This window comes from Daucus carota, chromosome 5, assembly GCF_001625215.2.
Source record: "Daucus carota subsp. sativus chromosome 5, DH1 v3.0, whole genome shotgun sequence".
Classification (NCBI taxonomy): Eukaryota; Viridiplantae; Streptophyta; class Magnoliopsida; order Apiales; family Apiaceae; genus Daucus; species Daucus carota.
In genome coordinates, this window is record NC_030385.2 from 22,797,527 (window position 1) to 22,811,150 (window position 13,624).

The following is a 13,624-nucleotide window of genomic DNA, read 5'->3' on the forward strand; positions in this document are numbered from 1 at the left end:
AGTTCTGTAATCTGTGTTGCTTATTATGTAATTTATTTGTGTACATGTTTTGTAAATTTTCTTCTCATGTTTTGTAATTTATATTTTATATTTAGTTTTTTGCTATTTTATATTATCTATTTCAATATTCAAAAAATTTCATGTGTTATGTATTTCATTTATATACTTGTTCTAAAATTGTGTCATGTTTTCTGTATTTTATTTATGTACATATTCTGTAATTTGTCTCACATGTTCTGTAATATTTTGTTGATATACATGTTCTGTATTTTATTTATATACTTGTTCAGTAATTTGTTTCATGTGTTCTATATTTTATTTATATACAGGTTCTGTAATTTATTTAAATTATTTGTATTCTGTATATTCTATAGTTGTGTTATGTATTTATTGTTAATATCATTAAAATATAATATAAGAAAATACAGAACATACAAATATTTAGAAAAGAATGTACCATCACTAAAAGAATATAATATAAATCAAAGAAGAAAATTATAAATATTAAGAAATAAAGAACAAGAAAAATTGAACATAAAAAAGATATTTTCATAATATACTGAGCAATAAATATATTAAAAACAAATTATATTTAAAAATATAAAAAATAAGGGATATCCAGATATTGTAGCGATAATTATAGGATATACAAATATAAACAAGTCAAAGAAAAAAAATGAAAATGCAAAAGTTACAAAATAAAAAACATATGTACAGTTTTTTTCAAATTAAAATATATACAATTGAACAAAAAATGTAGTGTTAAATAAGAAAATTATATATAACTTAATTTTAATGTTCTGTATTATTGTGTGATCTATCGATTTTGTGCTTTTATATGTTGATTTTATATTTTTGCACAAGTTCTGTAATTTATTTATTATATAATTTAGGTTTTTTGTTGTATTCTTTTTAGCACATTATTACACTTTTTCTGTAACACTTTTGCAGTTATGAGAGACACTGTAGAGTGAGTATAAAACATAAGAGCTAAACTCGTTCACTTGACACCTCATCAATCACCTAGTTCTGTATTTAGGACATATTTATTGATTTTAATCCTTATTGAATAGAGGAGCAGATCATAATTTGCTTCCTCTAAAACTATTAAGCAACTTATTTATTGTTTTTCTATTCACTTGATACATTATATGAAAGGTTTTATAGGAACAACCAACAAAGTTTTTCAGTTACATTTTTTTTAATAACGTGAAATTGCAGACTTTACTTTACTGCTTTATTAGTTATTTTTTGTGCTTGTTATATTAAAACTCATGAATTAATAATATAGCTAGAAAATATCACTTTTTTTTTGTGGAAGGTTAAAACATTGTTCACGGTGAAAAAATATATTTCATAAATTTTAGTGGATCGGAGATCCGATTCGATTATCCATGATTCGAATGAACCGAATATGGATTGACTTGTAAAATATCTGACTCTTGATCCGATCCGATCCGAATCTGATAAAATTAAATAATTAGGATATGGATTACTCCTGTGACTGGAGTAATTAGGTTAGGCGTGGTAACTGTCGCACGGCTCCTCTGCTTCGCGTACCAGCATAACTCATCTGCATGTAATATCTAATGGTTAAGATTAGAAGTTACTTAGTTACCAGTTACGTAACTGGTTACCCACTATATATATATATATATATATATAGTCTTACCTTAATAGAGACCGCCTTATTCTACAAACTAAAAACCAAGCTGGAATATCACTAAATTCTAAAACAAATACCACTAAATTCTTAAATAACCCCATCTCCACTTCCATCTTCACCAACCCCACCTCCACATCCGCCACTGCCACCACCTCCGTCCCCGCCTCCTCCATAACCACCACCACCTTTATGTAGCCCGCCCCCTCCAAAACCACCACTTCCATCTCCACCTCCATTATTTCTCTAACAACACAATCTCGACCTCCATCTTCACCAGCCCCATCTTGGTCGCTGCTTCAACCTCCTTCAACCCCGTTCATACTTCTTTCTCCACCTCGGCTTAACTTCAAAACGCAGCGGAGCCGCCACTATTCCGGCAACGCTCCGACCCCCTACTTCAAGCCGCCCAGACCTCCGCTACAATCATCCTTCGTCCATCTCCACCTTCAACTCCACCATCTCCACCACCGTCACCACCATCTGAATCAAAAACATCAACAGATCTGGAGATCTCGAACAAATCTGGAGTTTTTGGGCAGTTTCTGCAAGTTTTCACTAATTCCTGCAACACAGATCACTAAATCCTAAAGAAAATATCACTAAATTGTACTAAGAATGTCACTAACTTTGTATTGGTTTCTAGTTTTTATTTTAAGAGTGATTTCTATTTGTTCATGAGCCTGTATATATATATATATATATATATATATATATATATATATATATAAATATATATATATATATATATATATATATATATATATATATATATATATATATATATTCCTACTCCACTAGAAACCAAATTAGCCTTAAAAACTAAATCCAGTTTCTGGACAGTTTTTTATCACTATTTTTAACTACAGAAATCACTAATTTGTACATAACATATTACTAATTTCAATATAGCATATCTCGCGAATATAAATAAATATATATATATATATATATATATACACATACATATATGCAACGTATATGACCATCATCTTCACCCAAATCGTAATAATGGACCTCTTACCACCATTACCAGACGTTTCAATGACTTGCCACCATTGTCTATCATCACCAATAGTCACATACACTTTTCATCATAACTTACAAAACTAACCACTACTACCCATCATCATACAACTTCTCTTGCGGCTTCCTACCGCCAAGAACCTTCCTACGGATGAAATTGATCATCCTACGGATGAAATACAATAAACTGCATCCGGGATATCTTTCTTTCAAGAAAGTTTATCATCTAACCGAAAGTCATGCAAGCATAACTCCGGACGTTTAGACAATAAAGCTTAAATGAATTAGAAAAGAATACCCACAAGGAAAGCTCGCTCCAAAGTATCCAGAAAAGAGAAACAAACAAAACAAAACATAAATCAATATACAAGAAATCATATATGTTATATATATATATATGTTATATATATATATATATATAAATTTAATTAATGTTAAAAAATAATAAATCTAATGAAAACAAAAAAGAAAAGAGCGTACATATTTAATAGAGTACAAATAAAAAAATAAAATATATAATTAAAACTAACAAGAGAAATCTAACCAAAGGAAAATCCTTTGGTTAGACTCATAAAATTAAAATATTTAATCGAGTAGTAACATAATAGACATTAAAACATATATATATATATATATATATATATATATATATATATATATATATATATATATCATATATAATGACCATCACAATGGTAACACAAGACATAAAATGACAACCAAAAGGTACTAAAAGCCATTAAAAGCACAATAAAGTCATCAATGATGACTCTCATAAAAGATAATAAATATTCATAAAGAGTATTTAACCTGCAAGAAATTTGAAATATCACAAATTAGCCATAATATTAGCACATGCAATATGAAACATCAAATTAAATGATAAATTAGCACAATCTAATGCTAAACATACCAAATTAGATTCTTTTCCGATTTAAAAATGTATGTATTATATAGAAACAATGACATAAATAAAATAAAATGTTACATGCACCTAAAACCATGTTACAAATTAAAACTATTAATATAGAAGATCAAGCACACACTTAACAACCCACACAATCAAGAACACCAAGAACACTTATCGAACTCTACAATGGATCTGATTTCAAAATAATATTACGGCCAACCATAACAAAATTACGGCAAAGACAAAAGCATGTCAGAAAAATTCGGGAAACGGTTACAAACTCGACCTGATCTACACAGTAATCCAAACAAAATTAACAAACCAGATACAAATCCAAGTTTTCGATCACCTAAATTTTTTACACAACCTTAAAATCAGAAGAGCAAAAATATGAAAAGATATCTATGAAGTAGATATGCTATCGTAAAATATACAAAACAAACAAATTGGACAATAACCACAACAAACAATTATCTTTGATCACAACAACAAGATATTCGAGAAAAAACGTACCTATTCAAAGAGACGGGAATATCTTGATTACATATGATATTGAGTGAATAAACTTACCGAATCCAAAGAATTAAGTCCTTAAAATCGAATCAACAACCTGAGAAAGAGATGTAGTGATCGACGGAGAGCACGCGAGTATGACCGCCGTTGTAACGGAGGACGCCATCATGATAACGGGAGAGGATTAGAACTCATATCATATAAATGGATTTGCATGTATAGAATCAAATATCGATCAACTGAGAAAGAAGGTTTTGAATTTTTGAGAGATGGGGTTCCTTGGCGAAGCCAAGAGGCTTTATTTTAATTCTGCCAAAACAATTTGAATGCCCATGATTCCGAAAATTCTTATTTTCCCGCTCATAATATTATATCGAATTTTTTCGGTCGAATTTAATTGGTTGAAAATAATGGTCAAAATTATTTACCTATTTTATTTCATGATCGAATTTATTATACCATATTTAAAAAAGTACAATCTATGCAGATTTCTAGCCAACATGTATAAACCTAATAACAATTGCTTTAAATCAAGTACAAATTAACTAATATCCACATATAAAGACACAAATGTAAATATTAAGCCAAATAACCATTACCTTTAGCTAAATAAAAAAAATATTCAAGTCATTACCAAAATATAGAGAGTTACAATCACTTTTATCACAATCCATCAACTAAAAATATAAAAGTTAATTTTTGACATCATCACTGATCTAAAATATCAAGTGCAGTAGCAAAATGTCAATTCTAACAACCAACACAGTATATGGGCCTCACTTTTCTAAACTTGTAAGGGGAATAAATGGGTATCGGGGTCAAACTCCTTCAATCTCACTTGTCTCCTCGACAGCAGTTTCTTTTGGCTTTCCCGCTGGCTGACTAGGCTGTTATATCAACATGAGATTACAAAATAAAGTTTAGAGAATAAGTCATTAAAGATTATAAAAATAGAATAACTACGGAGCAAAACCCAAACATACATGATACTTAATTAACAAATTAACTAAACAATCATTGAGAATAAATCCTCGAGCAAATAAATAGCACAATGGACAAATAAGTAATGTACCTCTACAATGACCTTGTCATCCTCCTGGCCGGGGTCTGAAAAATTGCACGTCTGTAATAAGTCCTCAATAACTCATCTATCTGCACGTATGTAATGAGTCCTCAATAGCTCCTGGCATGGGTCTGGAAAAGTTGCAGCGTCAAGCTTGGCCAGCTCCCGATCTAGTACAAGTTGTGTGACCTCACGTGTAGGCAAAACACTTACCATCTGTTGTACACCGCCCAATGTATTGGACATGATCCTGTAAATACAATGAGAAACCTCCTCAACGACTTTACGTGTGCCTTCAGCAAATTTTGATGCTTCTGCTCTTCCGACAAGCTCGGACAACTTTGACAGGGATGAAGAATGACTTCCTTTTCTTGGAAGCCTTTCTTGCAGCGTCACCAACAAATCTTGCTTCTGTTGAATGGCATTTTTATCTATTTTGATATTAGGGGAAGGAGTTTAATTAGCATTTTCAGGGAAAGCAGCCTTAGCTAGAAAAGACTTCGTCTGCTTGATTTTCTCTTGCAATGTAGCATATAGGCATCAAACTTAATATTTGACATCATCGAAATACTAGCCTGACCAAGAAACAATTCAAATTTAATATTTGACAACATCAGTAAGACTAATGATGTTTCTTTTGCTCCATCTCCACATGTATTATAGGCTAGACGCGTATGGCCTGTTCCATTGACAATGATGGTTACTTTCAATTTTTTTTCCCATACATATTAATGCATGATCACTATATATCAATGCTATATTATATACAATTTAATATACCAAGGGTGCTTTGGACACGATATGATCGTCGAAGAGGAATCAAATCCTGTATATTAATATAGACCCTGTGTTACCGGTGCTAGTCTCTGCTACTTTGAACCACCTCTTGTATTTGTAGCTTGTTCAAGTAGTAGATTTTGTGTATTATCATCTCCGGAAGCTTACAAATACATATAAAATCTTATATAAATAATTAAGGTTGATGGTGTATTGCATCCGAATACAAATGGAAGTGAGAACTTGTTACAAGTAATATAATAATCATTGAGTATTTTCAGTTGGATTGTAAGAGAAAGGCAGGTGCATCTTGTTGATGAAACCAACTTGTTTGTTGTCATGATAATTTCATTTTTTCCCTGCCGGTACCATTTTGCCTCGGCTGCTATTACTCCTTTCCTAAGCCTATCCATCTCATCGTCCTTAGCAGTTTACCTCCTTTTCTTTGACCTCGAGTTTAACCCCTAGGATCTAATAATTCATAGTTTTTTTTCATCCACCTCTTGCACCTTCTCATTAAGTTGGAGGTTGTTGGTAACCTGAATTTTTCTATATTGTTCCTCGTGAGCTTCGAGCTTTTCCTTAAAATCCTTAAAAGCCTTTCCGGCCAAGTGAAGAATCTTTTGCACAATTTTTGTCTCATTGGGCACTGCATTAAACAAGTAAAAAAAACATTAACATTAGGAGGACGCAACAGCAACCGAAAACAAACCTAACATAACCCTTGTAATCCCCAATCTCTAGGTTCCTGCCTAACAGGAAGTAATATTAGGTGAACTTAAAACATTGTAAGCTTCTCTAACATACCTCCAATATGAATTTAGCTTTGGAATCCATATCCATAATATTTTGATGTCGTCAAGCAACGTTGTAATGGCTCCCACCATCTTCATCCTGAGCACTTGTCTTTGTTTGCTGGTGACTGGATTGACCTCCAGCATGATAACTTCATCCTATATCATATGATTCTTTTTGGATTTCAAAGCACTTCTGTAAGGACTGTTTTCAAAGCATTTGCAAAATTCTCCGAACACCATTTCAGGTACAGAGGGGCAGACATAACACTTCCACCAACTCTTTCCAAGTGTAGTTTCACTCTGATAATGATGGTAGCCACCTTCAACAGTAATTTCAACTGATCTTTATTCCCTTCCGGACCTCTGTTTCAAAATGAGAATCAATCTTTGTGCCGTGTGCCCAAGTGGCATAAACACCAGTACCGCTCTTTTGTTTCATTATCATGTAATGTCAATAGTGATAGCGGTACTCTTGATGCAACTTTGGGCGCACGACATTAAGGTTGATGCTCAATTTGAAACAGAGGCCCGGAAGGGAATAAAGATCAAGAGCAATTACTGTTTGAAGGTGGTAAACATTATTACCAGACTGAAACTACACTTGGCAAGAGTTGGTGGAGGTTTTAAGTCTTGCCTCCTCTGTACCTGAAATGGTGTCTAGAGAATTTCACAAGTGCTTTGAAAATAGTCCTTACAGAAGTGCTGTGAAAACCAAAAAAAATATGATGTAGGACAGAGTTATCATGCTGGAGGTCAATCCAGTCACCAGCAAACAAGAAAAGGTGCTCAGGCTGAAGATGGTGGGAGCCATTACAGTGTTGCTTGACCACATTAAATTTTGTGGATATGGATTCTCAAACTAAATTCATTTGAAGGTATGGTAGAGGCTAACAATTTTTTTAAGTTCACTTAATATTACATGGTTGATGGGTAGGAGATATTGGGATTATAGTGGTTATTTTAGCTTTGCTGCCTATTACTATTTCGCCATTTTAATGTTATGTTGTTTTTACTTGTTTAATGTAGTGCCAATGAGGCAGAAATTGTGCAAAAGAATCTTCACTTGGATAAAAGGCTTTTAGAAGCAGTTTCGGAAAAGCTCAAAGCTCAAGAAGAACAATATAGGAAAATTCAAGAGACCACCAACCACCAGCATAATGAGAAGGTGCAAGAGGTGGAAGAAAGAACTATGAATTGGAGATCCTAGGGGATCAGCCCGAGGTCAAAGAAAAGGAGTTACTTTCCAAGGATGATGAGATGGATAGGCTTAGGGAACGAGCAATAGGTGCCGAGGTAAAATGGTACAGGACATGCATGAAATTATCACGAAGGCAAAACAAGTTGGTTTCAACCACAAGTTGCTCCTTCCGCTTACAATCCTACCAAAATACTTAATGATTTTTATTACTTCTAGCAAGTTCTTAGTGCCATTTGTATTTCGATGCAATATATTATGTGGGAGAATTGCAGATTTCTAGTGACCATGACATCCATATTTTTAGATTACAATAGTTTTTAGTTCTTCATGCATGTAGTCATTTAGTTTTCTCTAATTATTTTTATTTTGGTTCCATTGGGTATACACCATGAACTTTATAATTTATTAATATAAGAATTTATATGTATTCGTAAGCTTCGGGAGACGATAAGACAAAAAATCTATCACCTCAACAAGGTGCAGATACAAGAGGTCATTTAGAGTAATGGAGAGTACTAGTAGTAACATATGTAGGTCTATATTTATATATTGGAATTGACTCCTCTTTTGGATCATATCTTGTGGTAACCAAGCACCCTTGGTATAAATGGAGTGACAGGAGTTAATATATATATATATATATATTATATATATATATATATATATATATATATATATATACATACATACACACCATATATACACACATACATATTATAAAATATTATACGGAGACAACTATTTTGTTGGACATCTGAACAACATAGTTTGTGTGCAAACATAATAACATGTCACCCAAAAAATAACATATTTTACAATGTTCTACTTGTAAACATATATAGTTTTTCAATATCACCTATAAATTCATACATTTATCAATATTTCAAATATAAATCGGCATCCAGACATATGTAAAAGAATTACTCGCCCTATAGATCGTTGAAATCATAAATATATAATTATTGAAATGTTGTTGCCTTTTAAAATATATTGCGTTATAGTTTGATCGATGGGCTTGCATGAACTTCAACATTTAGTAGACACTACATACAAAAAGGTGTGGAGACTATAAAAAGAAGAGAACATCGAAGAATATTTTGGAGATCTTTTACCTTGAATCAACCTAATGGTATGTCCAAGGAAACTTGATAAATTAATTGGCAAGCTATGAGATGAGCATGTCATTTGGCTTAAAAAGAATGTGAATCCAGGAATCAGAGTTAGAGGAAAGCCTTGTTAGGTTGTATCAATTACAATTAAGATATCTATAATGCACTTTACAAGTACTTATAATTTTTTCCCAAGAGATGGATCTTAAGAGGAGGAAGAAAATCGTGACTTGAAACTTTTTTAAGGTTACCTTTGTGGAATTCATGGCCGAGCAGCTTCCACCTTATTTTCCAGAAGGCTAGAAGTAACTTGAATAAAATATGTTACCACCCTCTGAGCAAAAGAAGAAGAAGGATATGGCAACATGATGGCAATGAGCTATCCCGAGCAAATCTCCCGAAACTCAACATCCATGCATGTTGAGATTTTTACAGCTCCTCTTCTATTTGGCATTCTCCAATAACTAAGATTATGCAAAGCTACTATAGAGAGACATTTGCTTGAAAGAAACAAAAGAAGAGGAAAATTGAACAAGTCAAAGGTAAGAAATGAAGAAAGTAACTGAGTTAAAAAACAAGGACACATATTGTTGCAATGGCGTGAGTTCCCTAGAACTCAATATGAGAATCATCAGAAGTTTTGATAATTCCTCGGTGATCTCTTGGAGAGGTGGAAAACTTGGACCATTTGGACCCCTTTTTGGATCAAAGGGCGTCTTATCAAATTGTGTAGACATTTTTTTTCAAAAAGAAGGGAACTCCTTTCTCATTCTCAACCACTAAAAGTTAGAGGATGTTCTACCCTCCTTGGCTTTATCGCCCTAGCACCCTTTACTGCACCAGCCTCCCTTTGAGCAAATATCTTGCCCAGAGCTACCATGGCTAGAAAAACAATAAGAAACATTTAAAACATAAAATAAGAAAAAGGAAGAATGATGGAAGAAATAAGAAGTCATGCCTACAGGCCCCAAAAGGCTTAAAATAAGCCTTTGAAAAAAAAGTTCTGAGATAGGCCTGCACAAAATGGCCACAGTCCCTTATATGAACTTTAATTGCATTTTTGTCATCCACTGCTAGGTTGATACTTGGGTATGTTTATTGATAGCATGAAGAAAGTTGGCTTTAAAATTAATTCCAATCACCCCCCTCGACCTCGACCCAATACCACTATTTCTTCTATTTAAGAATAGTCTAGAGAGGCACTCGGGTGAAAGCAAGAGATTTCCAAACTACGGTGGGTGATATGTACCCACAATTATGGTTAGAGAGTTCAAGAATTTGAACAGATAATGAAACACGACAATAATAGGAGCTAAGTTGTTTTCGCTATATTGAAAAAGGTAGCAAAATATGAACCTCCAACTACTGTTGGGCATGAGCTGGGTGGGGAAAACTCTAGCCTCCGCCAGAAGATGATAAATGAACAAGGAGGTTGAAACCTGAAGCATGTATATAGGGTTCCTTATGGATGTAAAGAAACCGTGACTTGGATGCAGGCCCCTTCGTTGGCTATCGCTGCAACTAATCTTAAACAGTTGGCTTGGAGATCTGCTAGCTACTGGTTATACTTGGAGGGGATGTTGTCGCTTCACACAAAGCATGTTTAGGATGCATTGCCAAACTCATCAAAAATGTTGTGAATGTTTACTACAACTCACATGGACAATGAATTCTTTGCCAGAGTAAGGCGAGGATCCTTGACCACTTCATTTATTTTCCATTGTCGTAAATAGGAATATTAATCTCACTGGAAGAATTGGAGTCAGCCATCTTGAGGGAGAGAGATAAAATAAGGTTTTCCATAAAAACCATCAAAAGATTTGAGAACAGAGGAACATAGAATGCTTGAAGAATGAAAGAAGAAGAGAGGAAATGAGACCTCTTTACACCATTTTATAGAGGCAAAATGAAAGTGTATTTTTGCTTTTACGAGTGATTAGATTGGCTTTGAAATAATTGAAGAATTGTAGGGCAGGATGTTAATATTATCCCCTCAAAGGAATCTAGAAAACACTCCACGAATTCTGTAAAATAGATCCCTTTTCGAGTCGTCATCATGATGATTATAAAAATAATTACCAGTCAACGAATGTAAAAATAAGTTCTATTAAAAAAAATAAGATTCTTGTTCAGGTCCAAACCCACACAAATTCATGTATTGCATCCTTTAGGAAGGACGAATACAAGAACGAACATCTTATTCGAGCTTTGAGTTGAACAGATTCAGAAAAATACCCGATTAGAAAACAGGACTAGAGAAAAAAACACCTCATGTTCAGCTTATATGCACCAAACAGAGAGGGGTTTGGGCGCTATCTATAAAACTAACGAGGGACTCCCCTCCTAGACATTTTCGGCACCGAAGTAAGGGAGTTTTGGCCAAGAATCATCAAAACCGACAACGAACCCCACTATTCGGTTTTCAAATCGAAAAGTGTTCGATCGTGGTTCCTGAACAAATAAGGAAATATTCATGTTCGAGATTCGCTTTCAAAATCATTTCATTTTCTTTTTTATTAAAAAGAAAGGAAATAATAATAATAATAATAATAATAATAATAATAATAATAATAATAATAATAATAATAATAATACAAATCATGAAATAATAAATAAAGATAGCAACCAATATTCAATGTTCGATGCGAAGAATTCTAAACTTCTACCTTGATTTCAAAAAAAAAAGAAATGAATGGAAAATGATATGGGCCAATCTTAAAGAATTAAATTTAAAATTTTATTTTGAGAAATGTTGGATATTAGAAATTGATTAAGATTTAGCTCATACTTACAGATTTGATAGTCGATTTGGAGAACTGCTGAATAGTCTGGAACCAAACTTAACCTGTATTCAAACAAATGAAACAATAAAAATACGATAGATTATAACCACAAACGAAAATAACATGAATATAAAGTTAAAAATTACTTGGAGATATGTACCTAGATATTGAGATTGACACACTCAGATTGAGACCAGATATACGTAGAATTTGACATAGATGAGATATACTTACAATTTGAATCATATATAAGTAGAAATTAAATTAGACCATATATTCATAATGTTGAAGTGAGAGACACGGGCGATTCAAGATTGTGATTATATAGACTTTGAGATTGAGACAGACGGCTGCTAGACTGAAACTAGGCAATTTAGGGGTTGGGCACGATGAACAACAAGTTGGTTATATATGCAAAATTTAGGGTTTTTGAAAAGACGTATTTACCCTCTAAAGTACAAATGTAATACTATTCTATGTGAATGGTGGTCGGGAGATAACGAGTCATCCAAATACTTTTAAATCTAGTAATAAAATCTCGGTTTTTTATATATGTTTATAAGACATTATACATGCTTTTCACGAAAAATATTTGATATCATTTACGTAGATAATTTTTAATTTTTTAACATAATTAACTTTATTAAATAAATACTTAATTCAAAATTTATCATATTTTCTAGCATAATACGGTAAGAATTGATTTTTTGGGCACCACCAAACTCAGGTGCCATGACATACATTCATATATATATAGAGATATGATCAAATAAAAACTTTTTAAAGTTACAAATTTACAAACTTTTTTTTGAATTTTTTTTATTCTCCCATCATGTTAATCCTTAGCTATCAAAAGTATTCATGTTAAAATTTCTTGAAAAAACATCACAATTTTTAAAAATAACGCATAAATTAATCGTGCATTCAACACATTTGTAACTAGGGTTTAAAATTCTGAGCCTGTCTTAGAGCAACAGTCATGGGTTTCCAATCTCTAGGTAAGGCTCTCAAGAATTTGAGATTTGAATCCTTGACCATGTAGATTCTACCATACAACTTTAATCCATTTAACAGTTTTTGAAATCTGTTAAAGAAATCATTTAGAGATTCACCAGATTTAGAGTGAAAACTCTCATACTGTTGAACAAACAGCTGCATTTTGTTTTCCCTAACTTGATCAGTGCCTTCACATAAAGTTTGAATATATAGTGTCCCATACTTCCTTTGCAGTTGGACAGTTGATAACACTATCAAACATGTCATCATCAATACCATTGAACAGAATGTTCATAGCCTTGTTATCCTTGTGCACTTCTTTCTCATCTTCCTCAGTGAACTCAGAAGGATTTTTAGGCACTTCAACATCTTCAGCTTCACTTCCATCAAGTCTCAGGGCAGTGTTGATTTTAACTGGAACATGTGGTCCTTTCTCAATACAGTTGATGTAGCTAGGATCCAAGGAGAGAAGATGCATTCTCATTTTCACCTTCCAATGAAAGTAGTGTTCTCTGACCAGCATTGGAATCTTGACTCCTTCATCTCTTCTTCCCATTGTTGATTGTCTTTAGGATCTGAAAACTTCTTGTATGTTAGAAGCCTGGCTCTGATACCAATTGTTATTCAGACAATTCAAACAATAAGTTAGATTGTAGAAGGGGGGGTTGAATACAATCTACAAAAATTTCAATAACTTTTTGCACAGCAGATGATATTCAAATTACAAGAGAATATAAAAGCTAAAACAGAAATTTAAAGAACAAGGATCTTAAAAATTTCAGGTGGATT

General features: G+C 32.9%; 1 protein-coding gene across 1 annotated transcript; it reads right to left on the bottom strand.

Annotated features, from left to right (window-relative positions):
- Nucleotides 1–1,513: 1,513 nt before the first annotated feature.
- On the bottom strand, nucleotides 1,514–13,391 carry LOC135152806 (uncharacterized). Its single transcript, XM_064093916.1, has 9 exons — nucleotides 13,059–13,391; nucleotides 11,986–11,999; nucleotides 11,849–11,901; nucleotides 9,885–9,938; nucleotides 6,462–6,601; nucleotides 5,389–5,586; nucleotides 2,079–2,228; nucleotides 1,790–1,909; nucleotides 1,514–1,573 (listed from the first exon to the last, which is right to left on the bottom strand). Exons 1-9 carry the CDS (start codon nucleotides 13,389–13,391, stop codon nucleotides 1,514–1,516), a joined length of 1,122 nt encoding a protein of 373 aa, XP_063949986.1.
- Between the last annotated feature and the right edge of the window lie 233 nt (nucleotides 13,392–13,624).